Source organism: Diuraphis noxia, unplaced genomic scaffold (genome assembly GCF_037042655.1).
Source record: "Diuraphis noxia isolate RWA-SAM2 unplaced genomic scaffold, SU_Dnox_SAM2 contig0003, whole genome shotgun sequence".
Classification (NCBI taxonomy): Eukaryota; Metazoa; Arthropoda; class Insecta; order Hemiptera; family Aphididae; genus Diuraphis; species Diuraphis noxia.
The window spans coordinates 29,033,401-29,059,489 of record NW_028301713.1 but is presented as its reverse complement, the minus strand read 5'-3'; the positions used below and the strand labels follow the sequence as shown (position 1 = coordinate 29,059,489).

General features: G+C 30.1%; 2 protein-coding genes across 5 annotated transcripts in view; one reads left to right on the top strand and one right to left on the bottom strand.

The window, feature by feature from the left end:
* The window catches only part of LOC107173854 (FMRFamide receptor-like), a 101,803-nt gene extending 84,646 nt beyond the window's left edge, over positions 1 to 17,157 (top strand). For both annotated transcript variants that reach the window (XM_015524568.2, XM_089222378.1), the window contains one exon: positions 9,993 to 17,157. In XM_015524568.2, coding sequence (XP_015380054.1) covers positions 9,993 to 10,505 — 513 coding nt within the window. In that variant the 3' untranslated portion in view covers positions 10,506 to 17,157. The remainder of the gene's footprint in view (positions 1 to 9,992) is intronic.
* A 373-nt stretch (positions 17,158 to 17,530) lies between these two features.
* Positions 17,531 to 24,090, bottom strand: AP-1sigma (AP-1 complex subunit sigma-2). 3 transcript variants are annotated; one of them, XM_015524573.2, is made up of 5 exons: positions 23,730 to 24,078; positions 22,673 to 22,851; positions 22,509 to 22,617; positions 22,315 to 22,452; positions 17,531 to 17,824 (listed from the first exon to the last, which is right to left on the bottom strand). In XM_015524573.2, the coding sequence occupies exons 1-5, from the start codon at positions 23,730 to 23,732 to the stop codon at positions 17,780 to 17,782; spliced, it is 474 nt and encodes a 157-aa protein (XP_015380059.1). In that variant the 5' UTR covers positions 23,733 to 24,078; the 3' UTR covers positions 17,531 to 17,779. The 3 variants fall into 3 exon arrangements, with proteins under 3 accessions (XP_015380059.1, XP_015380061.1, XP_015380060.1); XM_015524575.2 differs by lacking the exon at positions 23,730 to 24,078 and adding an exon at positions 23,046 to 23,401; XM_015524574.2 differs by lacking the exon at positions 17,531 to 17,824 and adding an exon at positions 18,243 to 18,681 and having other exon boundaries at positions 23,730 to 24,090.
* Between the last annotated feature and the right edge of the window lie 1,999 nt (positions 24,091 to 26,089).

The window sequence follows — 26,089 nt, the reverse complement described above, 5'->3', positions numbered from 1 at the left end:
AACATAATATTTTTCGTATACATAATGTACCTATACAATTATGAGAATCAGCATTTACTTTATATCATAGGTAAGGTATACTTATTTTTTTTTATTATAATTATATACCTATATAATTATTATTATCTTCAGCGTGAATATATTATTATAATATAGTCAGGAACTATGACACGTGTTTTTTATTTTACCCTATGACGTTAATAACAATAATAATAATAATAATAATATTAAAGAAAGTAGTGACGAAAAACTGAATATGAATATGTAAAAAGCTATTAATAAAATTTAATGTTGCTATTCTTAACTACAATTGACTAGTTCTACGCGATTTGGATACAATACAACTGTATGACGTTTTTATTTTTTATTTATTCACATCTGCAGCATCAAAAAATAACAAATAAATAAACAAAAGTTAAAAACATGCGAGTTCGACGACTAAATAAGCTGGGTTTAACGTTATAATCGTTATAACAGTTTTCAACCATCTCGAAACCACAAACCTCAAAATGTTTACCAAACACTCGACGGCTAGTATTAATAGTGGCACATTATATAGGTACCTACTTATTGTACGCCTTTTAAAATCCTTTATAATCATATGTACACACACTCTCAGACACGTTTAACAGTATTATGTATACATTTATTTATACATTATGTAATATACGATCGAGAACTATTACAAAAGTTATATGTTACATATACATATGTATATGTTACAATAAACATTTTGTAAAATGCAAGAAAGAATAAATATAGTAGACAACCCACGCGGTCTGTCCTCTCCACACAAATACTTATTATTACATGATGGTTGGTTGAATGTGGAGGGGGTGGAGAGGTGGGTTAGGCTGTGTAAGGTGTAACCTACAGTAGCTGCAGTAAGTACCTACCTTGAATTTAAAAAAGGATTTTTTTTCGTGAAAGACGTGGTGCTATGGAAATGGTGACCTTATGTATACAAATTTATTAGGTATTCAGAAATACACATACGTCATATATATTCGTACTGAATGAGGGAAAGAATGCTAATAAGACACTGAAGCGGTAAGGAGGCACGTAGTGGTGAAAACATTAATCTTATCGATGAATTAAAAAAAACACACACACACATTTGAAACCCACGGGTGATCATATTTTTTGTTACACTATTATATCCTCCACCGCGAACTCCTTAATCGCGGTCTCGTCATAATAATGATGATGCCTATGATAGGCCAGCAGCGAAGGGATGTAATTATATATTATAATATCATATAATATACCTACTTTATACCCCCGTCGTCGAGACATTAACGAGTAATAAAACTGTGGGGGACTGCGATAGTCGCAGGATTTATAATATTCCTTATATACATATCTGCTGCAGTTTCTCACTCCAATATGACGTGTTATATATAGGAGGTGACGAATTTGTACGTCGAAACTGCGTTATTCCTTGCGGACTAACTTTAAAACTTTCTTTATGAACCTGTCGTGGTTTTTCCAAAGAAATTAAGTGATGAAGGCAATACAATTAATCAACTGTGAATATTTTAAGATCTGGCAACGGTACGGGTTAGGTTATGACGAAGATCTAGACGAAGGAATTCAAAGAATTATGTCAAGAATATAAAAGAGAAGAAATTGATGTCAGTGTCATCGGCCTACTTGACGAAGGGTAAAAGAAAATATGGTTCACCCAATCGAGCAGGGAAAACTGGTCACTTATGAAGACGCAGGGAGCAGCTCAAAAATCCAGAGAAGAGTGCAAAATATTACCAAACTCTGTTTCACAAGTTCTTTATAAGATCTCAAATATAAAATTTTAGAAGTACGAAAATCTGGAGTTAAAAGCTGAACACAAGGAAAAATCCGAAAGACGCAATACAAAATCAAAATATTTGAAGGACTATAGGTTAGTGGAAGTTAAAGTCACATCAAAGCTCTTAAAAATTAAAAAACAACAAAACTGCGGATGGCGTTGTTCCGGAATTCCTCATGTATCCACTAAAAGGAATATGCTTCACACAAATCTTTTCATTCGTTAAAAATAACAACATAGTCTCAAAATTATAGCGTAAAATCTAGTTATTGTGATATTATAGCCGGTTAAACCTGATGACGGCCCAAAAAGCTACATACCGATATTGTTTCCATCAAAATATCAAATATTCAAAAATTATTTGAAAGATTACTCCTATAGCAACAATTCAAACGTGAATTGATGAGAAGATTAACAAAACGAGAGGGGTTTAGGCACATAGAAGCTTTAGTGATGAATCCCGTCGTTTACCAAATATGTATACGGTGAATAGATATCAAAAGAGACTACCTATAAAGTTCTATTTTCATGTAAATTATCAGTGCCTTACAACCCTATATCCCAATTCGGCATTATTACATCGCCCCATATGAAATACAACACAACAAAACAAAAATGACATTAACTGCTTTAAAAATATTCTCAATTAAAACCTACGCTGATATTAATTTTAGATTCTCGTGGAGCGATGAATGTATTGATTTTACCATGATGTGTGTTTTTATTAATTTTTTTTTTTTGTGTCTGTCATCACGTTTTGGGGCAGTAAAAGTGCTTCGATTTTTAACTTCAGTACCTCGTTCGATCATAAAGTGAATCTAGTTGGTACTTCGGGGGGGGGGGGGGGGGGGGGTCAAAAGTGAATAATTCTTAATATTTTTCTAAATAATCGGAATAAACAAACTAAAAATTAAGGGGAAAACGGGAAATTTTAGGCACAATCAGTTTTCGACAAAATCAATTTTGGTTTTTGATGTAACATTAAAACAAAAATGACCATAGATACATGAAATTTTCACCGAATGTTTATTTAAGTATATTCTATCCACAGTGCAATTTTCAAAATATTTAGATTTGTTTTGAGATGTTAACTGTCATTTTAATTTTTCAACTTTTTTAGTTTTTTTTTTTCTATAAATATCGATAAAAATTTATTTGTTGTGTAGAAAAGCTTGAAAATTTAATACAAGGCTTCTAACACATTGTAACAATAGCAGTTGAAAAATATTAAAAATACATAAACACGATTTTTTTTTATAAGCATTTAAAGTTCAAACTTTGACTAAATATACTTCGACAATGTTCAAATTATCTTAGATAGAAATTCATAAAAGTTTTTCTTTTTAGATCTACAATTTTAAAATTAAATAGAGCCCTAACACATTTTTACAATAGAAGTTGAAAAATAAAAGAAATATATAGTCATTAATTTTTTTTATAAGCATTCAAAGTTTGAATTTTGACAACATACGTAAAAATCACGTAAATTATTTTATGCTAGAAATTCATAAAATATTTTCCTTTTATATCTAAAATTTGAAAATTTTTAATAATCTATAATATATCCTAGACAGATAAACTGTCTCCGCTCAGAATCGTTTTTCGTATACAATGATATAATATCATTGGATTTAAATTTAATTCCATCAATTACAGTAACCTACTGTACAGCAGAGCGACGATATCCACGACTTACCCGCTTTTTTTTAGATACAATTTTACTTACTTGTTCGTTGTATTACATTTTGTGACAGAAAAGTAAATGATTGTTTTTTTTTCACACAAAAGAGAAAAAGTTTGTTTTGGCGAGAAAAAATAATATTGCGATGATATCTATAGTTCGATGGAAGAAAAAGTTTATTTTAGTGGATAAAAGGATCACTTGCAGTAATTCGTTTTGTTAAAATTGAATAAATTGTATTTATGTTCCGAAACTCGGCAGATTGGTAATCCGCTGGAATCAGTTGTTCCTAAATACAGCAGTTTTTCAATTTGCTGTAGGGGAGGTAATCAATCGGATTGCTTTATCAGGAATCGTAAAATTTCCGGCTGGATAGTAACAAACCCGATTGATTTGATAAGAATTTACGCGCCAAATTTGTATTACTGATAACTTTATGATTTCAATTTAATTTTGTGTATTATTGTATTTCTAGTTTTTACCATAGGACATAGATACCTAAAGTAATTCCATCAAAATTGAGTTTGACTCGCGTTTTGTATGTAGCGTTTAAGGCGTGCGCAAATAAAAAATTGTATTTTCCCACTTTGGTCATGTGTAGAAAATAAAATGATTTTACTTCACACATTAAAACCTCATATTTAAATAACAAAATTATATTAGTATACAATTTAATTCAAATTCATTATGGCCATAACTATTCTATAGTTACTTCAATTGAACTCCTAGTAAGCCTAAAATGACTTTTAAAATCCAAATCGTCATACATGCTTGTGACTAACATAAAATTGGTTACACGTATTTTAGAATTTAAAATCGACAAGCGATGATGAAGAATTTTTTTTTGTTTATCTAAAGACTTATTTCTTTCATGAACATGATTTAAACCAAAAAACAAAACAAATAAGGGCGTATTATTATCCATTTTAAGAATAATTAAAAAATCAACGATTAATAAATTATTATTGATTATTTTATTAATTTATTAATTTATTAATTTATTAAATATTTAATAATTATCTAACTGATAAATTTGATAAATGATTTTTATCATAATCACTCATTATTATTATTAGGGCATGGTTACGTAGGTTAACCATAAGTTTAAGTTTAAGTGCGTGGTTTAAGCGCAATAGAAAAATAATGTGTTCCTAAATTCTAATCAATCCACTGGATAAGCCGCTGGATTGGGTGATGAATTTAGGAACACACGAACTAGCAGAAAAAAAATTGGTAAAACGTACACGTGGTCTACCTTGTACAATCATTAAGGTGTTATAGTTAATAGTTATATATAGGCATATACACTACCACTTGCGCAGACTGTACTGCGCATTTCAGTGCACACGTAGGCAGATGAATAGGCGAGGTAAAAAAGACAATAACCACTGTCAAGTGCGTTGATTTTTTCAAAGGTCGTAGTAACTTTATTCATCCTTTTCTTTTCTCTGTTCAGTCTTTCCATTGTACACCGTAGGTATACTCATACACACGCAAAAATGATATAATTTATACAAAAATTTAAAATTTGGTTTTTCTTCTTTGTATAACATTTATAACCTATCGATGTAAGCTATGGTTTATGTCCCATTTACGTCGATGATAATTTTATCATACGAAACTTAAATACAACGCCTCGGCGCAACACTAATCATAAAATATACCACGTTGTAATCCCGTAGTTATTCTTGCGTCACTCAGTAGGTAGGTATAGTATATTATTATTGCTGTAGAATTAAAACAGAATCAGAGTAGAATTAATATTATCGTCAATAATCCATGCGGTGACATTGAGGTGGTTGAGTAGAACTCAATTGGTTAATATATAGATAACTTGTACCCGCTATAATAGTTCCTTACCAACTTATATATAAAGCTCTACATAGGTATAATACTACACATTGTCAGTTTTTATTCAACTTTTTCAAAAAGCTATACCTAATACCTGAGTAGGTATATGTAATTATAACGAGGTCCAAAAATAACGACAACATAAAACGTTTTGGGCTTTCCTTGTTCCTCCGATAGGCAATTACTTTGATGATGACCTTATGCAATTATAGTATTTAACCACTCTACGTAGTAATATTGCGTAGTATACCTACGTATCATTGCGCAGTTCTTGCCTACATACACACACAACATCATAACTTACATTTCCTGGGACTGAAATTTTCAACAGGCTGACGATGTTGCCATGTCGTGTGCAAAACAAAAGATAGAGTAAAAATGAACGTTTATATTTATTTAATATTCTTCTGCCAAAATCTTACAATTACTTGCCTACCTATACCAAAATATAGGTATAGATAATTTTTCCCTCTCCGTCAGCTATTCTAACCAAATTTTGCGTACAACTACAGTTGATATCTTTTCGACTAAACACAATGATATTACCTATGAACGTCGTACAGTATAATACTAAAATAGCATTTTCAAAGTCCAAATAATTATTTTTGTGACTTTATCGAAGGTGAATCCGTAAACATTTATTATTTTATAAACAGTGTCAACAGAGATACGGGGAAGAGGGGTAGTTATACATTGCGGTTATTTGGACTTTTTAATAAACACCATAATATTATTATAATACTATATTGGGGTCCGGATTCGAACACGTCCTCCGTCTAATCTTGCTGGCCACCAAGTTCAAGAATATATTCATAAAATTCATAATGCGTACCTACGATAATCAGTTATTAGCTGGTGTATCCTAAATCTACAACGCAATTGTTATTTTCAACCCTTATGAAAAGACGGCACATTTTAATATTTTACGAAATTATTACTGCAGCAGCTTACAATATCTCATCGACGACGCAGCTCGTAGCCTCGTAGGTATAAACGGTGAAGGACATAAACGCAAAAATAACTAAATGGGATAAGAAAAAAAGGACAAACTCGAGTTGGATCCCATATTTCAAAAACAGCACGAGTTGGGTCCCGGTATACTTTATGGAGTACTACATTAGTTGGGTCCCGGTATATTTTTTGGAGTACATGAGTTGGGTCCCGGTATATTTTATGCAAAGGTGGTCAAGTTAATGAAAATAATTAACTAAAATAAATTAAAATTAAAGTTAAAATATAAAATAAAATTAACTTAACTCAGTAAAAAATTGTATTAATTTTTTTTCCAAGTCATAATTAAGTAATACATTTCACGAGTATTTTGTTTTGTATAAACATTTATCAAGTTAAACTTTACAGTTGTAAGCATAAAACTTAAAATTATTATTATAGTACATACTACATTACTACTATTTACTAGAAAGTTATAGCCTTATTATAGGCCACATCTATACATAAAAACATCTATACAATAATGATAATTAACTATAATATACAATATATTCAGTGCTGGTGGAAGGCGTGTGCGACCGGCACTGACAATATTACCATTTACCGCGGACCCAATTCGAGTATTATCAAATGATACCATGGACCCAACTCGTGTTTTTTTTTAAGCCTTTAAGGGATCAAATATCTCGGGACCCAACTCGCGTTTTCCAGAAAAAATAGTCGTATTATGCATAAGCGCCAAAGTCCTAGGTACATGTAACCAATTTATTAAATTTATATTGATTTGCATATATATATATTATTATGCTTTAATATTGTTATTTTTTGTTTTTATAAAATCTCAATCAATTTATTAAATTTATATTAATTTGTATGAATACCATAATATTTAACAATTTATTATTGATAATTTTTTTTAATATAATATAATTTTTTATAAGATATAACAATTTTTGAATAAATACTTATATAAAATATTAATTTTGAGGCAAATGATATGTAATTTTTGCACCTTTGGCGCTTATGTCTCATATAGCTGGTACAACTTTTAGTCGTCCTATATGGATGTGATAAATTATAAACACGTACAAAATTAACTATAAATATAATGTTCGTATTGAATTTCCTGCAACTGCAGTTATTATCTCGTAAAAGTTTTCTTGCAGTAATCACTATGCGCTACGAACCCACTCCTGTTCAGAGTTAAACGCAAAATATAATTTGACGTTTTCGGTTATACCTGGGTGTTATCTATACAGATTTTACAAAACCCGAGTAACCAATGGCAACCATTTACAGTAGCATACGTAGGATTTTAGTTAGGTTAGGGTTTTACATGAATAAATAATATACATTATTTCTTGCAGAACAGTTTTTATAATTAATAATAGTTATAAATATATTATATTAAATTATAACGATTTATTTTATATTTATTAAAAATTACCAATAATTGATCGTATCTGTGAATTGAAATGGCGGTAAGTAAGATTTTTGTTGTAAAAAGAAGAAATTTCAAAGCGGGAGTAAGAACCCTAGATCCCTACCCTTACGCCACTGACTATTTATCTGCTTACGGACAACCATTAATTGCTTCTACTACGATTCTAATCTGTGATCAATGTATATAAACAAAACATTTTATCTATGAGCAACTGCAACTCTTTAAAATTGAAATTCCTTTCTTATTGCGCCCCTACGTGGTGGTATAAAGGTAACATACTACCATAAATTATAAATATTTCCAGTCTCTAACTATATTATAGACCATAATTTAGGCTCAAGTGGCTCAACGTTGATCAGGTCAATCAGTCAGGACATGTTCGATTAAAATATAAATTTGCTATCGTGGTATAAATAAGTAATTAGTGACAAGATTTTACGGTTGTGTCAAAATGAGCGCTCAGCACTGTGCAGGACAGTGATTTGGTATAATTGGTTACTTGGGGAGGTACCAATTAGTTAATGACGTATTGTCGTTGAGAAAATTTTCTGTTACTTTATTATGTACATTTGAGCACTTAATACTCCTAAAAATAAATATAATGATTTAATATCACAGTTGCTTTAAACTTTAAAAAACGAGCGGATTAATAAAATATGTCTGAGATGAGAGAGTTGCATTGCAACAACGGATATGTTATAAGCCCCATATAGGCTTATAGCAGAGGTATTCAAATTGTGCGCAGTGGCTGCAAGGGCGTTGCAATTATTAATAATATTACGAGAGCCGTGGCACAGAAGAGTGAAAAAAAAAGACGATGACGATTATTGATATATTGTTATATTCTAATATTCTAGCCGTAAAACATTTCATTTCTGTATTTTATGCATAGTTTTACGTTTTTATCTATCAATAATATAATATTATGGATGTATAAAGAAAAGGAACGGAAGGACGAAAGAACCTTGAAAAAAAAGTTTGAATTCCTTTGGGCTATGGTATAAATGTATATACCGTTTTCCTCGACTCATCCATCCTGCAGGATAATGGTTATATTATATAATACAGTGACGTAGAGCGGCGTGATGACACGTTGTTTTGTATTATATACAATATATACCTATTTTAATTATTATTTTGGAACAAAAAATGATATTTCAATAAAGGCCTATTTTGCACTGACATTGGGTTAATCTATTCTGCGTATACCTTGCCTATCCATCATGTTGCATAATAGTATTATATGCATTAATATTGGCGAAAACTGTGCGTTCTGCCTTAAGCTACAATAATAATTCTTATAATAGAATGTACAGATAGGTTATTAAATGTATACCGATGACGGTATTTTCAGTGTTCTGTGGTAATTACTAGTATCGTGTAATTTCAGGTATTCGCAGACATCTTTTTTAGAATACCGCGGATATACCGTGATTTGGCAATTGCTTACCTACCGGCTACCGGTGTTACCGAAAAAAATAGTACAAAAGTAATTATTAACTACCGAAAATATCGTAGGACATTCTGTCCGCAGTGGCTTGATGAGTGATATGTTAACTGCGGGCAGCAACATATTTTTAGACCCCCCCCCCCCCCCAAAAAAAAAAAATAAAAAAAAATAAGTATTATTAGTCTTAAGTGCCAACATTTTGTCAACATCTTTTGGTACGTCCTAATAGTTATCCATATTATCTTTCATTATTAAATTATACATTATTACAGTTAACAGGAATGTTGGTCCACAAATATAGTGGTAACGCGGGTAAACGGATACCCCCCTCAAAATTTGACGAGGTTAATTGCCAGTTTGGGACCTATGTTCGCCACGCTATACTGGACTATCCACATTATAGTGCTGGGCACCCACCTGCAGTCTTATTATAAAATCAGAAAATCTATTTTTGGTGTAGTATTTAAACCGAGTACGGACATAAGTGGTCCTTAGTCATATTTTGGAAACTATTTAATAATATGTTAAGCAAAAAAGTTAGGAAACTCTGATCTAGAACAGATTGTAGAACGATAAGCTGTTTTTTATTAAATTCCTCGGAAACGATTTATTATACCGGATACCGCGGTATCAAAATTTGAAATAACGTCAGCCCTAGGGTACTTACCCGAATGTTGCAATGTATTAAAAATATTATTAATATCTTAATAAAACACTGTTACTGTGCTTACTTTTTATTATCATTATTATTATCATCATCGTGGTATAATATTATATTTATCGGCCGGCCGGCGCGCGCTGTTCGCAGGGTAACGTGGTTTGGAACAGGCAACGGCAGGAGAACAAAATGACCATGACGCTGATCGCCGTGGTGATCATGTTCTGCGTGTGCCAGACGCCGACGGCCGTGATGATGCTGACGGCGTCCGTGTACGAGCCGCCCGAGAAGACGCCCGCGTACTACGTGAACCGCGGCCTGCACACCATATTCAACTTCCTGATGGTGGTGAACGCCGCGTCCAACTTCATGCTGTACTGCGCCATGAGCCGCAAGTACCGGCGCACCCTCATGATCACGTTCATGCCGTTCCTGGCGGCCCGGCACGCGCGCAACGCCACGCTCCGGTCGTCTGTCAGCTACCCGCGGTCCGGCACCATGGTCCGGCGCAACACGGAGGTCACGCAAATGACCGACATAATCGGCGCCGCGGCCATCGGGCCTGCCGGCAAACGCGAACCGCTCATCCGGGCCGGCACCAACCACGGCAGACATGCGGCCAACAACAAGCAGCAGCAGCTGACCGCCGCGGCCGTTCTCTAAGCGGCGCCGCGGTCCAATTATTAAGCCGGGTTCACCGCGTGGCCAGTGTCGTGTCGTATATTTCCGATAATCGGCCGTGGTGATCATAATAATATTATTATGATGATATTATGGTTACCAAATAACCACGGTATACCAGCAGAATCCCGTGTTGGGCCGAGCTCGACGCGATACTGTAATAGGTATAGCTGCTGTAGTTAACCCGGCTTCTTTACATATGCAACTTACTATACTGTCCTACTTTTACGTCTTTAATAATATGATAATAATATAATGACATCCGTCCCACTTTACAATTATTAGGTATTATTATCATTATTATTATTATTTAATTTTACTATTACATACATACACGATCTGTACTGTAGGTACGTGCGATGATACTGTGCATGAAAATATGTTTACGTCCACAGTAATGTAATCAGAGGGGGGGGGGGTTAAGTCAAAAATTGGCAGGTAAAAATAAGACACATATTATTCTTATTTTTTTCTGTTAAGTGATAAAATTATAAAATATATCAACTAAAATAGAGAACCCTATAGGGTTATTATAATTAGATATATATTATGTAAGTACAATCAAAAGCATGTCATTATTAGTAAGACCATATAGGCATGCGCAGACTTTGTTGTTTCAGATGTGGATTTTGTTTTTTTTACCACCTAACCCCTTAAAAAAGTTGATAAATAAATAAAATAGACATACAGTACATGATAGGTATAACGTCAGTCACCATAATATTTATGATAACATTGATGAAAAGTAATTTCTAATTTTTCCAAATGACCTTCGTTGCGTTTCTTTTTTTGAAAATAATATCCAAAACATGTAGGCACATAGTTTAATATAACATTGTATACCTACATAGGAAGTGTTGCTTATTCACACAAATCGAAGCACCGCGCGGTAAGGTGAAAAGCATAAATTATCATAGGTAGATGACGATGTACCATCATAATTCATAGGTGTGACTATATAATAGTTCTTAGTTACGATAATATAATATTCTATAATTATATTATCAATCCCTGTCTGATTGAGCAGTGGCATGTCTGAATGACTTTTAAGCTTGAAATAAAACAAACATTAAAGGACCACCCACCTATAATGAGGAACCCAAAATATGAATTTGTATGATCTTGATAAATACATTTATTTCAGCGAATAACCTTCATTGTAATATTTTTCAAAATTTCAACGGTCATCGCATACCTACGCCCATTTTAGTTTTAAGATTATTGCCTTTTTCTGGTCGCTACTGTCATAATATCATCAAGTAGGTAATCAGGAGCCGTTTCCGACAAAAATGTGATTTTTGTTTCCGCCAAACTGAAAAAGGTTCGATTTTCGTTTCCCCAAATCTATATTTTCGACTTAATATTATTGATATGGAGTTTGAGTACCCATAAAAGTCTATCTGTAGTGCTATCGATCATCGATGTATGTTGGGATTCGGGATAAACCATTTGATATTGAAAATATAATTGATTTTACGAGTAGTAATGCACTAATGCTTACCTATAATTATAAGTAAATATAAATCGATCTAATTTATATCACGTGTAGATATAGTGCCTATGTTATCAAGATCAAAATAATTTCATGCACATTTTATTCACACATTGATAAATTAAAAAAAAAATACATAATTTCTAATGTTCATAACAACGTATCGTTCTAAATAAGTGTTGAATAATAGGTATATGGTACAATTATTCGAAGTAATATTGAATTGTCAGAAATATTTGACTCTATATTTATTAAATACCTACATTAATATAAATATAATCAACTCAAATTCAAAATTTTATAAATTTAATCACAAAATTAAGTCAAAAAATGTTTTGGGGATCAATGAGAACCGCCTCCTCGTAGTGGATACAGGATGAAGATCCCTAAATGGTTCTCAAACTATAATTCAATACAGGTAAGTAGAAACAGATTTGACGGAAACAAAAATCGAACCTATTATTCGGTTTGGTGAAAACGACTGACGTCCAAGTATCAGACCTCCGAATATGTCGCGTCGCACACGTATACTAATTTTTCTGTCAGTCCATAGACGCAAATCGCAAGGGGCATATCCCCCCCCAGATGCTCCATTAAAAATATACGAATTTTTAGCTGTGTGAAATCGAAGCCACTTCGACATCATCCACCCATTATGCCCGTCATCGATGAAATGCAGATCAAGTGTCGTTGTTGTGACCCAACGCGCGTAATGAAAATATAAAAAAAAACACATTTTCTTTTTCATAACATTCATATTTCTCATCCGAAGAGGAGAATTTTAGAATCATTAAAATCATTTCAGGTCAGAGCAACAGCAGATTATAATATACAATTTCGGTAGAATAGTCACGGGCGCTTGTATCTATATTATTATATAATATCCTTTTATCCGCCCGAAAGTGGAGCTGAACACGATTACTGTCGGCGCCAAAAGCAGTAATTATTATTAGCTAGTAGGTTTATAATATACATAATATTATAGTGACGCAAATTACCATCTCCTAAGTTTTGAGCTGACGCAGGCCCACGCGTGCACACACATGTATATAATATATAAATATATAGTATACATGAATTCCATAATATATTATTATAACGTAAGTTTAAGGTTCGTTCTTGCTCGTTACTATTACATTTTCTTTCTTGTTTTCTCATGCTTAGGTACTTAGGTTGTTTAGCCAATTAATACTACATAACTATATATATTATATTGAGTTTTATTAGCACGTAAAATAAACATATTACATATTATAAAGATTGACAGAGTGTAATAATCCCCGAGATCTAGGAACCAATGAATTTAACTCCCGTCGATGCACATTGCGGAGCCCTCCAGCGAAGTGCCAAGAAAAATTATAATTTATATCATGACGCTTATATACAAGTTTAAAAGAGATATTTAAACAAGATGAAGCGTTACTCCCGCAGGCGTTTAATCGTCAAAGGAACGGCATAAAAATAAGAGTCCGAATCAACGCAGATAATGTTCTGTATACCTATTATACAGGGTTATCAAAATGATTCATCAGATATAAAATGTTTGTATAGTTTTAGCTTATAGATTTAGTGCAGCGGTTCCCAACCTGTGAACCGCGGTGCCCTAAGGGCACCGCGAGCTCATTTAGGGGGCGCCATGCATGGCTCATCCGAGAATGAAAAAAATTATTAAATTATATATAAAAAATAAAAATGTATTGTAGTTGAAAAGACAAAAATTATCTTACGTACCTACAAAATTACTTAGAATACTATCGGTATATCCAATATTAAATATAGTGTTTCTAATATGACGTGTCGAATAATTCAATAATAGATAAAAATATTGTCAAGCTTTCTAAAAATAAACAGCCTCAAACATTTCATTAATTATTAGTTTTTCACTATTAAAACAGAATTTTTTCTTTTTACTTTTAACTATAAAATTATAATTTGTTAATAATATGTTCAATAAAAATTATTTAAATCAGTTATGAATGAAAACTAGTGTTTATTTTTATCACATTCCTCGTGATATTTACAGAAGCGCACCTAACAAAATGTGTACAAACAATAGGGCACCGCCCTGCTAAAAAGGTTGGGAACCGCTGGTTTAGTGTAATAATAGTAGGTACCTATGTACATTGAATAAAATAACAATGTTTAAAAATATATTTAATTCTATAATACCCACCTTTATAATTAATGTCGTATGTGGCTTCCCTTAGTCACACAAACTACATAATACCTATAGTCGGTACTTAAATCCTGGTGTAATACGATTGCACATTTTAACCTTTTTATGTATCATGAAAAAACACAAAACAAATGAGCATTAAAAATTTTTATACTGTTTGATTATTTGGATTTAAATAAATTAACTGTTTAATAATGTCACTAATTATATACTTTTACTTACTATTAAAACTTAGTACCAATTAAATTATGTAAAAATTTTAAAATATCTATATTAAAAACTAATATTATTCGTCTTAAATAATAAAGAAATAAATTTTAATCAAAACAATAACATAATAAATCGTTGGAAATATTGATTAAATAAAAAACAAATTAAAATATGAAGTTCATCTAATTTTATAATATCGGTTAATTCAGTTGCCTGAAATGCTTGAATACTCAAAAATCGAGTTGTTTTTTGTAGGTAAAAAGTTAAAGTGTGCTATTGTGTTACGCCCCTTAAATTCATTCTACGCGTATTCATTGGAATAACTTCTAAAATTTGGTAACTCATCTGTGTTGATAATTTGGATAATGATGATACACTGATACAGTTACAGCAGTATACCTTTTTGAATAATACAATTGCAAACATTTTTACTGGCCAACTTTCAAGTAATCCTATCGTATCGATTTGTTACCTACATGATACAATAAATTATTAGTTTAACCACTTAAAAATTGTTTAATATATCCTCAAAAGAAGTAATGTCACGAAGAGTAAGATCACAGGTGACCTAGGGAGCCAGGTGCAAAGAGTCAAATGATTTTGAATAACCCTGTAAAATTAAAAACTACAAGCTTGGGAGTCAAGTTATTAGTGCGTTTATTTAAATGGTTTTTTTTTCAACAGCAGGTGTAAGAAATCTCATTTGCCAAATATTAATGATATATAGGTACCTAACGCATACATAATATATAACTTTCCTACGTACCTACCCATTACCTATAGGTATTTTATTAAATTTTAAAGGCAAATTAGATAATTCTAATCCAAATACAATTAATATTGATTATTGAATGATGTTCCTCAGTTAATTTTCACAAATTGAAATGATACATATTACTTACCTAACAACTATTAGGTACCAAATGGGCAGGTAAATATTACAAGTTCCAGCTATTGCGGAAATTATGTGAGTGCGTTGCGTATCGTTTGCATAATTTATAAATTGGAAGTCATTAAATAAAAAAAAAAAACGTACCTACCCTAGTACCTATGCTTATTTGCTTGTATGACGTATTATTATTAATTCGTATTATTTCCATTATTAAACTTATACCGCATTATCATCGTTAGGTATTATTACACGCAGGTATAGGTATTTAAATAATATAATGCATAGTTATACATATGTTATATGGTTTGTGTTACTATTCATTAAGCCCGTTTTAGGTTTTTTAAGTATAAACATATAAATATAAGTATTATAGTACATAGGTGTTATATATTATTATTATTATTATTATTATTATCGTCATAGTTTCTTTTTGATCCACCACCATTATATTGTATAGATACGTAAATGTAAATAAACTTTATTACTTCCCCTCGTTTAAAGAACGATTATCTTGTGTGAATGTGTGTTTTTAAATATATACAAAATATACATACATTTTACCCGTCTGTTAAGGTCCGTTTTAATAATAACTGTCGACCAAAGCGCCGATCTGTCCTGCATGCATATATTATACGCGTATTATATCGTAGTTTGCGGTTTTGTATTATTATTACTACTATACCTATCGTGTATATAGCGCGTTCACGTAGCGGTGTAGTGATACCATATTATATTATTATTATTATTACGGTTATCTGACCACCCTCATCCTTTTAACATACGCCCCCCCCCAACCTTTAAATTTATATTACTCGGTTGCTATAAGCCTATAACGTAGTGGACGAAAAACAAAACCGAAAAAATCCTTCACCCCCCAACAACCCAACTGCAGTAACATATTATGTTGTATTTTATACGAGTTTCGATGGTTCCTCTCCGCCCTTGGTGTACACTACACTTGTACTCCACAATACGTATAACATAATAATTATATATTATCATTGTCGTACTCGGCCCAAAATAGTCGACTGGAGGAATGGCGTGCGCGTGAACTAGATTTTAATTTTAATATCTGGCAACAAAATCCGTACACGACGACGTTTTTCGTTTGCCATTTACCGTTCGCTATTTTTACACTCTTGAAGCAAACGTTAAGTAGGTACCAGGGTATATACCGACTGGTCAACGTATACATCGAACGATTTATTTCCGCCTCCAAGCCGCACGCCTCTCTCGTGGACTGTCGAAACCCATCCAATTATTTAAAAAATAATACAACATTATATAATACACACCAAAGTCGCTCCATCGTTACATTTTTGGGACGTGCTCTGACCAGCTATATTATACATTTAATAATTATTATGATATTATATCTAGTCCCACCGTACTGTGCTAGTACCTAATATATATTACATTATTGTACACAGTATACACTATTAGACCGCCATAAGTGATAAGTTATTGTAAATTATAAATTTCATTATTATATAATATAAGCATAATTAAAAGGTTACTATAATTTCATAAAATTATTATTATTATAATTAATATTAATGTTATTATAATTCGTCTTATAGATGTAGATATAATATAATATGTACCGACTTATTGTCTTAGATAATTTAAGATATATAAATCAGAATAATATTGTAGCAAAGATTGATTTTAAAGTTACCTCTAGGTACCAACATAATATAAACATCATCATATATTCAGGTACTGATGTAGGTTCTTACCTAACTTAGTCCTTACCCTGTATCACCTATATTATTATAGACGTGAGTCCTGTTGAATATCCGTTTTAATAATATAATATAATAATATAATATAATAATTATATATTATACCATAAACATTTAAACCGGCTGTTTCATTATTTTTCCGATACCTATTACCTTCCTATTGCAGTGCAATTTTAGATGAATTAACGTTTAAATTATAAGAAATACGAATTAGATTTTACGAAATATTTCGCGGATTTTTTTCATGGTATTATTATATAACTACTATATCCGACAGGCGAGTGGACAGAATCGTAAATCAACGTCAAGCTGCAAGACGCCGTTATAATGTGGACCATATTTTTAACAGTACTCTTCGCCGAAACGTCGTAACAAACACATTTGTCGTGTGGTTTCTGTACACACATACATAATATTATACAGTGACCACTGTGAACTGTCGCTTGGCACATGTTAGGACCGAATGTTATTTTTAGACGAATACTAGTGTAATATAGGAATACAAAACGAAAAAAGTTTTTTTTTTTATTGCCTATGGACAAAAAATAAATTGTAATAAAATTGGACGGACATATAGCACTGTCACCTATTATAGTTGTATACATTCATAATACAATAAAAAGTGATAATAATAATTAGGCGTAAGTATAATAAATTGTGTCTAATACTTGTTTTTTTTTTTTATATATTTATTTATCAATTAGTTTGGAATGTCTAAGGAATGTGTCCAATTGATATTTGTTAACCGAGGCCATGGTCTTCAAAAAATGTTTGAGGCGTTTCTTCCTGAAAAATAAAGGAACAAATAATTATAAAAAGTAACGCATAATATGTTTTAAGTTAGATAAAACAGGGTGCAAAAATAAAAATACGTAGAAAAGGATTTTCTAAACAAAACAATTAGTAAATAATTGAAGATATAATGGATAGGGCAATAGTTTTAATATATTATAAACACTGCGTGCTCTTATAAACATACCGTAGCACCAAAATGTTTGCTGACATTTCTTGTAACGCCACATTTATTGTATTAACATAAATTTAAATAACTATATTTAAATAAGAACAGAACTGTTAAATAATAACCAATTAACCCTCAAACCTTAAAACAAACATAACATACGTGTTATGATCAAATACACTTGTTGGTAAAAAAAATAACTAATATCACTTAAAACCAAGTCAGTAAAAAGCGCATACAGCATAAGCATGAAAATTTTATTTTTATTTTTTCAACATCATGTTAGTTAATACATTAATAGAAATTAATTTTTTGAGAAAACGCAACAATATAAAAAAAAAAATAATGAAAATTAAATAAACTTACAGAATACACTTATGTTTACAGATAATAAAAAAATGGGATTTTATTTTTTAATATTATATCAGGGCGTCATTGATAGAAACCTGATATTTTGATAAGTTATTTATTAATAAAATTGCATTTAGCGACATCTCTTTACATCAAATATCCAAGACTAACATTTTATGAAAGACACATTGTTTGAATTTATATTAAAATATATGTAAAAAAAAAAATCACAATTATAATTGCAAGTAAATACAATTATATGAAATAAAAAGTATATTGGATGCTTTCATAGCAGGCCAATCTCTTTCAGAGCGCCTTCGACTGCCTCCTCCTACATACAAACACATTAATATTAGGTAATATCCCAAATAATGAAAAGCATCTAATAACTGATAATCATGCAGGTAATATATTATTTATGACAGAAATCAAGTTAGGTAATATGGATAGCCATTAAATTTTTTTCAAAATTTATGCTACGAAAATAAAATAATAAAATTGTACTATATGTGTTTATTAATATAAATCAATCATAAAAAATAAAACAAAACAAGACCCATTATACTACTAATAAACCCAAGGAATTCAAACAATGTTGGCTAAAAAAATATACTTAAAATACTAAATACATGAACCTCGTAGTACTTATATAATAATATATATATATATATATATATATATTTTGATTAAATTATTTTTGAGGTTAAATTGTAAATATATAAACATAAAAGAAAAACATTTTAAAAATCAATACTTTTTAAAAATATAATATGAGTGATAAAAATGATTTAATTTAAACATTATATAATTATAAAATGTTTGTTTGAATAATGTATAATAACCAAAAATAAAATGAGCTGTTAATCGTATAATAATAATACTAGTAAACTAGTAATAGTATGGTTTTTAATGAAATAAAAAAGGTTTATTGTAGTTTTTTTAGGTAAAACATTTTTAGTCACTGTAGTAATAATAATAATAATAATAATAATAATAAAATAATAGTAATAATAAACAATATCACAAACAAAGATTGGTTTTTATTGACATAAAATGTGTTGCTGATTAATAATATAAATATTAACTTATATTGGTTTGCTTAATTACTATTATAACAATTTTGAATTTAAACGATGAATGTATGAATAATTTTATATTAAAATTGCATTTCCTTCTAATAAATAGTATGAATATTGTTATGAACAATGGTACAACATGTTAGTATGATAATATTAAAGATAAATATTTAAACATTATTGGACTAGATAGTTGTTACAAAGAATATTAGACAAGAGTGACATGCAACATTTAAATTAATTATATTTTATTTGGTTATACTTAGCAATTTAACTCTGTGACATTAAATTTGTGATGATCAATTATAGAAACAGTAATTTTAATAAGAGTAGCATGAAAAATATTTTGAAATATTATGTGTAATGTAAATTAAAAATATAAAATTTTTTTAAATTAATATGCTTACACTTAATTGTATAAATAAATTCATAATTTAGAAAGAAACTACACATATTCATTTTTTCTGTTTGAAAAACGCAAAACATTCCTAAATAATACAAAAATCACAATTTAAATACAGTTTAGATGTTTCATTATAAGAGTATTTTAATCTATTATCAAACAATTAATTTCAAAACATTTTACATATTTTCTTGTTTGTATTCTTTAATATTTAAATATAAAAAAATGTTCAAGTTTTTAGAAATTGTTATATTTTAACTACTAAAAACACTTTTTAAAATTAATACATTGGAAAACACAGTCAAAATTGCATGGACAATGATATTGTTTTGAAGTTACATGATAGATATGATAGATAAACTTACTGAATTGAAAACATTTAGTGTACAATGTGTACATGCATGTATATATACACCCACATGAGTTATTTCGTCTTACAAGTGCGTAACATAACAAATGTCACGCTCAAAATCTGCTAAATCTCTAAAATTTGTTATGTTAGGCACTTGTAAGATGGAAACAAATATGGGTGTGGTTTTCTCTTAATATTTGAAAATAAAAATAAAAATAAAATAAAAAACAGCTGAATAGATGACATTTTAAATTCTTAAAAGTTGATTGAAAAAAGGTTAATTCTTTGAAAAACTATTCAATATTTGTTACTTTAAATTAATTATTTTTTTTTTTATTTATTTATAAATTATACTATGATGCATAAAGGTTTAAATTTCATATAATAATATGTTTTATTTAAAATTGACTGTATAATTTTAACTGTCCGATTAATTTAACTGTTTAAAGTTTTTTATTGTTAAAGCAAAATGTATATACAGGTGTCCCGTGAGGATTTACATATTGCGATATCTCTCGAAATAATAGTGATATCAAAATTCTGGTTTTTTGATAAGACTCACAGGGATAAGAACTACAATTATTTTATATTTTAATTTATTTTAAAATTTTGGTAAAAAAGTTAAAAATGTATTTTTTTATTTAATTATTTCCAAAAAAACTAAAGATAGCCATTTTGTAGTTTATTTTTCTGAAAATATTGATGTTTCAAAATTGTATTTTCATTCATTTCCCGATTTTTAATATTTTTTTTAAGTTTCAAGAAAAATTGCGAATTATTTAACACCGTAATGTTATCAAACATGTGACCCACCGCGTCGTGTGCATTCCCATACGGCCAGCCGAATACTTTCTGTATTCCTAATAGTTATAAATTTATAATCATATTTTATTTCTTCAAAACTAGAAAAAATATTAAAAATCATGAAATTAATGAAAATAAAATTTGGAAACGTCAATATTTTTAGAAAAATAAACTCCACAAAATGGCTATCTTTATTTTTTTTGGAAATAATTAAATAAAAAAACATATTTTTTAAATTTTTTACAAAAACATTAAAATAAATTAAAAAATGAAATAATTGTAGTTCTTATCTCTGTGAATCTTATTATAAAACTAGAGTTTTAATATCTCCATTATTTCGTGAGATATCGCAATGTGTAAATCCTCGCGGGACACTGTATATAACATTTTTTATGCTATTTATATCCATGAAAATAGTGGAATTATGTTAATAAACATTTCTTTAATATTGTAAAAGCAGAAGAAATTGCATTAATACAATTTTAAAAATAAACTATAAAAGAATTATTTTATACACAGATATTATAAATTAAAAAGAGTTAAATTGCTAACTATAGGAGATAAACTATTGAATACATAAATAAGCAAACATTTTAGTTTGTTAAAATAGTTAGCTAAAATTATAACTAAAATAAAAGCATTGGATTATAACAATAAAAATAATATAGTTTTAATTAGTTTTATAATAATGGTAAGTATAGGTTTCTACAGAATATTATAATAAATTAAAAGTATTAATTATTAGCATAATAAAGGCATTATGGAAAGCAAGTTCTTTAGATAAACAAATATATTTTACAATATTATATGTGTGCTTAAAATAATGTTTTTTATGTTGTACTCTACAGGTTAATACAAAAAATAGATTTAATTATCTTAATAATAAATTTGGCCAACATATTTTGGTAAATTGTATGTAGTTTAAGCATTAAAGCATAATATTCAAAATTGACTATTATTTTAGATGACTAGACTGAATTTTATAAATATATTTATATTTCACTATAAGTATGTATAGAAATTTTAAATACATGGGTGTTCTAAATGAAAATTTAAATCATATAAATTAAAGATAATAATATGAATTTAGTTTATTTACAGTTAAACTATAAATTATGGTGGAATAATAATAATAGTTTTTAAATAATATGAGCAAAACAGTTTTCTATTGAATTGGCAAGATGTATCATAGTTTAAAATATAAGAGTCCTAGTTTAAACCAATGTTAAATTAAATATGTATTACTTTTTGTCTAAAGACAAAATTGACTTAAATAATTGTAGTAAATGAAATTAGTTAAAGTTCTAATGGAGTATTTCCATAACTAACCTCTTGCAAGAGATCCTGAGCTGAGATAGCCTTGAGTACATTTTTCTTACTAGTCTCCTGTATTTCCCCACCTAATAATAACTCATCCAGTATAAAATATGCCTTTTCAAAGTTGAATATTATATCCAGCTCGCAGACCTACAACAAAGAATTGACATTAGGAAAAAAAAAAAAAATAGAACTATGAAACTTACACTACCAAAATATTTGTCTAGTAATTCAACATAGCGGTGAATGATTTCCAAAGTAAGAAGTTCATTATCATTCTGTTCAATAGCACAACAAAAATAAAGACTTGCATACCTGAAAATAAGTTTCAATTAAAATATATATATATTTATTTTTTCCAATAACCTACCTTTTATAAACAATTTTTAATTCTTTCCATTCAAGAAAACTACACATTTTAGGCTTTCTGGCTAAAATTGTGGTTATAAGTTCTCTGGTAATTTTCTTTTTCACCTTGTCAGGATGAGCAACATACCATTTTTGAAGACGAAGCTTGCCTTGACGACTGAATAGTAACATGAAATGCATCTAAACAACAATATTGAAACATTATAGAATTATACAAAAAGTTATAAAAATAGAACCTCAGAAATAGGTTATACATATTTAGGATATGTACCTAAAATTTTACAAGCATTATGTGTGATAACTGACACACGCTTAAAACAATATAAAATTATCTTCAAATAATTTTTATTTCTAACGAATAGAAGTCAACATACCACAACAATTTTCTTGTTTACAAAAACACTAGTAAACGATAACCTTGTCTTCGGTTTAAATTGCCATAGGTAAGTGAAAAAAAATAAAGGTGACACGAAGTATTGATTGTGATTTATTAATTATTTCATAAGGTACGATCCAATAGAGCAGATTTAATATAAAATAGGGAGGAAACAGATAGCTCAGTATTTATAACAATATGCACGTTACGAAAAACAAAATCATAGGTCAAAGGTTAACAGAATTTCGATATCTGAGTTCAGAATGTCATACTATGTAAATTATTTCTCATAATTAGTAGAAGATCACACACATAACACGTCATCTCCTCTAGTCCTCTACAAACACGAAAATGCGATCGCAGCTGCTGCGGTCCAGCAATTGCGAGATAGCCGCGCAGGAGATTACGACGACAACGACGTTAGTGGTTCATGCAACATTATTTACGACACTCGTCCGAATTGGATCGAAGATCGAACGCGATGATTGAATATTATTTCTGAGGGGTAAGACACGGAAATAATGTTAAAACCTAAAATTGGGTTTTGTTCTTTGTTAGTTTATCAATATTATGGCATATTCAATGGTCGTGACGAGATGCAAGTCTTATAATATTACATTACACACGTAGTATGATGATTTATGATTTGTATTTATTAAGTACGCTTTTCACGTATACTCACCATATTGTCCAGTGAACACTATTTTTGATTATTCGTTAATCATCATGTTTAGGTGAACGCGTAGTTAATATAAACGCGATAATGCAATACGCGTTTAATTACGACCTAGTTGAATGTGTCATCTTGTCAAACACATCAATTAACACCTTAATCGTTATTATCGCGTAGCACACAAGCGTCACAATCACAAGCACGACGCACACGAAATAATGAGAATATTTTCTAATCTGTAATTTGTTTATCTAAACTACGCCTTTACCGTCCAAATATTGGTAAAATGATAAAACGACAATTGCCAATCGTCACTCTCAAATTACTACCTATATTATTATTAATATTATCAATTACAGCTGACGTCAAGGCATCACGAATCGAGATTCCATTGACTAGTGGGTACTGGGTAATGGGTATGCGGCGTATGCCATTGTTTTAAAAAGGACAATTCTTTATTTTTTTTTTTTTTTTTTTATTAATCTCAAAAGACCGCGGCGGCTCTGGCCATTGGTCTACATTGCATTACAATATTACAATATTATTATTAACATTATTAACATTATAAATAAACATAAGTATTAACATTTATAAATATATATACATAAGCCATAGAGGTTATATTACCAATTCTTTATTGTTGTGGACTACAGTGGCGTAATTACGGGGGGGGGGGATTTGGGTGTCGTATCCCCCCCATGACCTTTTTTTTAAGATTGATCAACTACATACCCATGTACTTCTTTATCTAATAATATTATTTTTTTTTTTATATATAAATGTAATGTATATATTGAAATCAAATACCTCGGCGAATTAATATTATTATAAATAGCCTATATTTTATACTTTATAGAAATAATACAAAAAAAACAAATCCTTTATGCTAGTTGTACATAAATACTTCGTACCTATAATAGTTCGTTTTAAATGCAGCCACGCAAGTTTATAAGTATCACTATTGCAATATGAATATGTTTTGTGTAAGTTTTGAGTTTGTTTATGCATTGTGTAGTGGTACAAAAATAAGCCACCGAGCAGTAAAGTATTATTTTATCGTGGATCGACGACGATCGAAAGACTAATGAGTAATGACTATTGTCATATCTGTCCTATCTTATCCTATCCTAATATTTTTCCGTAGTGCTATTGAACTAAAAATAACTTATCGATTTGTACACTTAATCGGAATTTATTCCATGCCTCATGTGTACATATTATATTACTATGAATTCTGAAAGGTGCTTATAATAAATACTTTTTATTTTTTTTATGGGAGGGGGGTATAGCTGTATAGGTAAAATGTTAAAATATTTCATCCCCCCCCCCACAAACATGGCCAAATTACGCCACTGGTGGACTATAGTACTACACTATTAAAATTTTACATTGTCAATATCTATGTCACTAGCCACTACAACAAGTACAACAGGCTACAGGTACAACTTTACTTTACTCCTGCTCCTGCACCATCCACGGACAAAATATACGATGATAGGCAATAATTAATAACCAGATCCATCATCATAACATGATAACATTGTGTAGATTTTTTTACTAAAAAATTGTAGTAGAGTAGGTACTAGAGTTAGAGTTAGAGACGTTAGGGTAGTGACTAGTGGAAAGACTGGAGCGTCGCATCTCAGAAATTCAAATACAATACTAATTCCATCAAACAAAATAATATCATAATAGGTATTTTAACTTTTAACATCAATAGAGATATTCATAAATCATAACATTTGTTATTGATTCCGATGCTAATTAATGATCGGCCGATCGGCGAATAAAATTCCTATCCCAAACTATTATTCCAGTGGTAGGAGTTTCAATTTAGTATTATTTAGATGATTCAACTCCTGCCTCCTATCAGTAAAGACTAAAGATGTCAGTTGACAGTTGACTGTTCACTGTTCACTCAAAAGAATTGAATTACCAGTTCAGACGTTCAGTACTTATGAGTTATGGTTCACTGGTTCTGCAGTGGTTCACTCGTACTCGTAGTCGTAGTTCGTACCCAGACATAATCACCAAGTAACTAATAACTATATAGTATATACTAAAATTTTAGTTCGTGGACATAATAATATGTTACAATAATATTGTATTATTGTATTACAATTAATAATGTTTAAAATTGTGCCTATTATAGTCTTAGTTCAGTGGTTCAGTCTAAATCTAATAGAAATAATAAAATATCTAAATCGCGTTGCCCAATGCCCATTGTCAGTAGAAACTACAATACAATTACTCACTAATAAGTAATAACCAATTGGTAATAACTATTAGTAAAGGTACTAAGGTAGCCACACACTGCAGCGGTGGCGGTAAAATTCTTTTGTCTTGGCGGTGCCGCCGCGGTGCGCCGG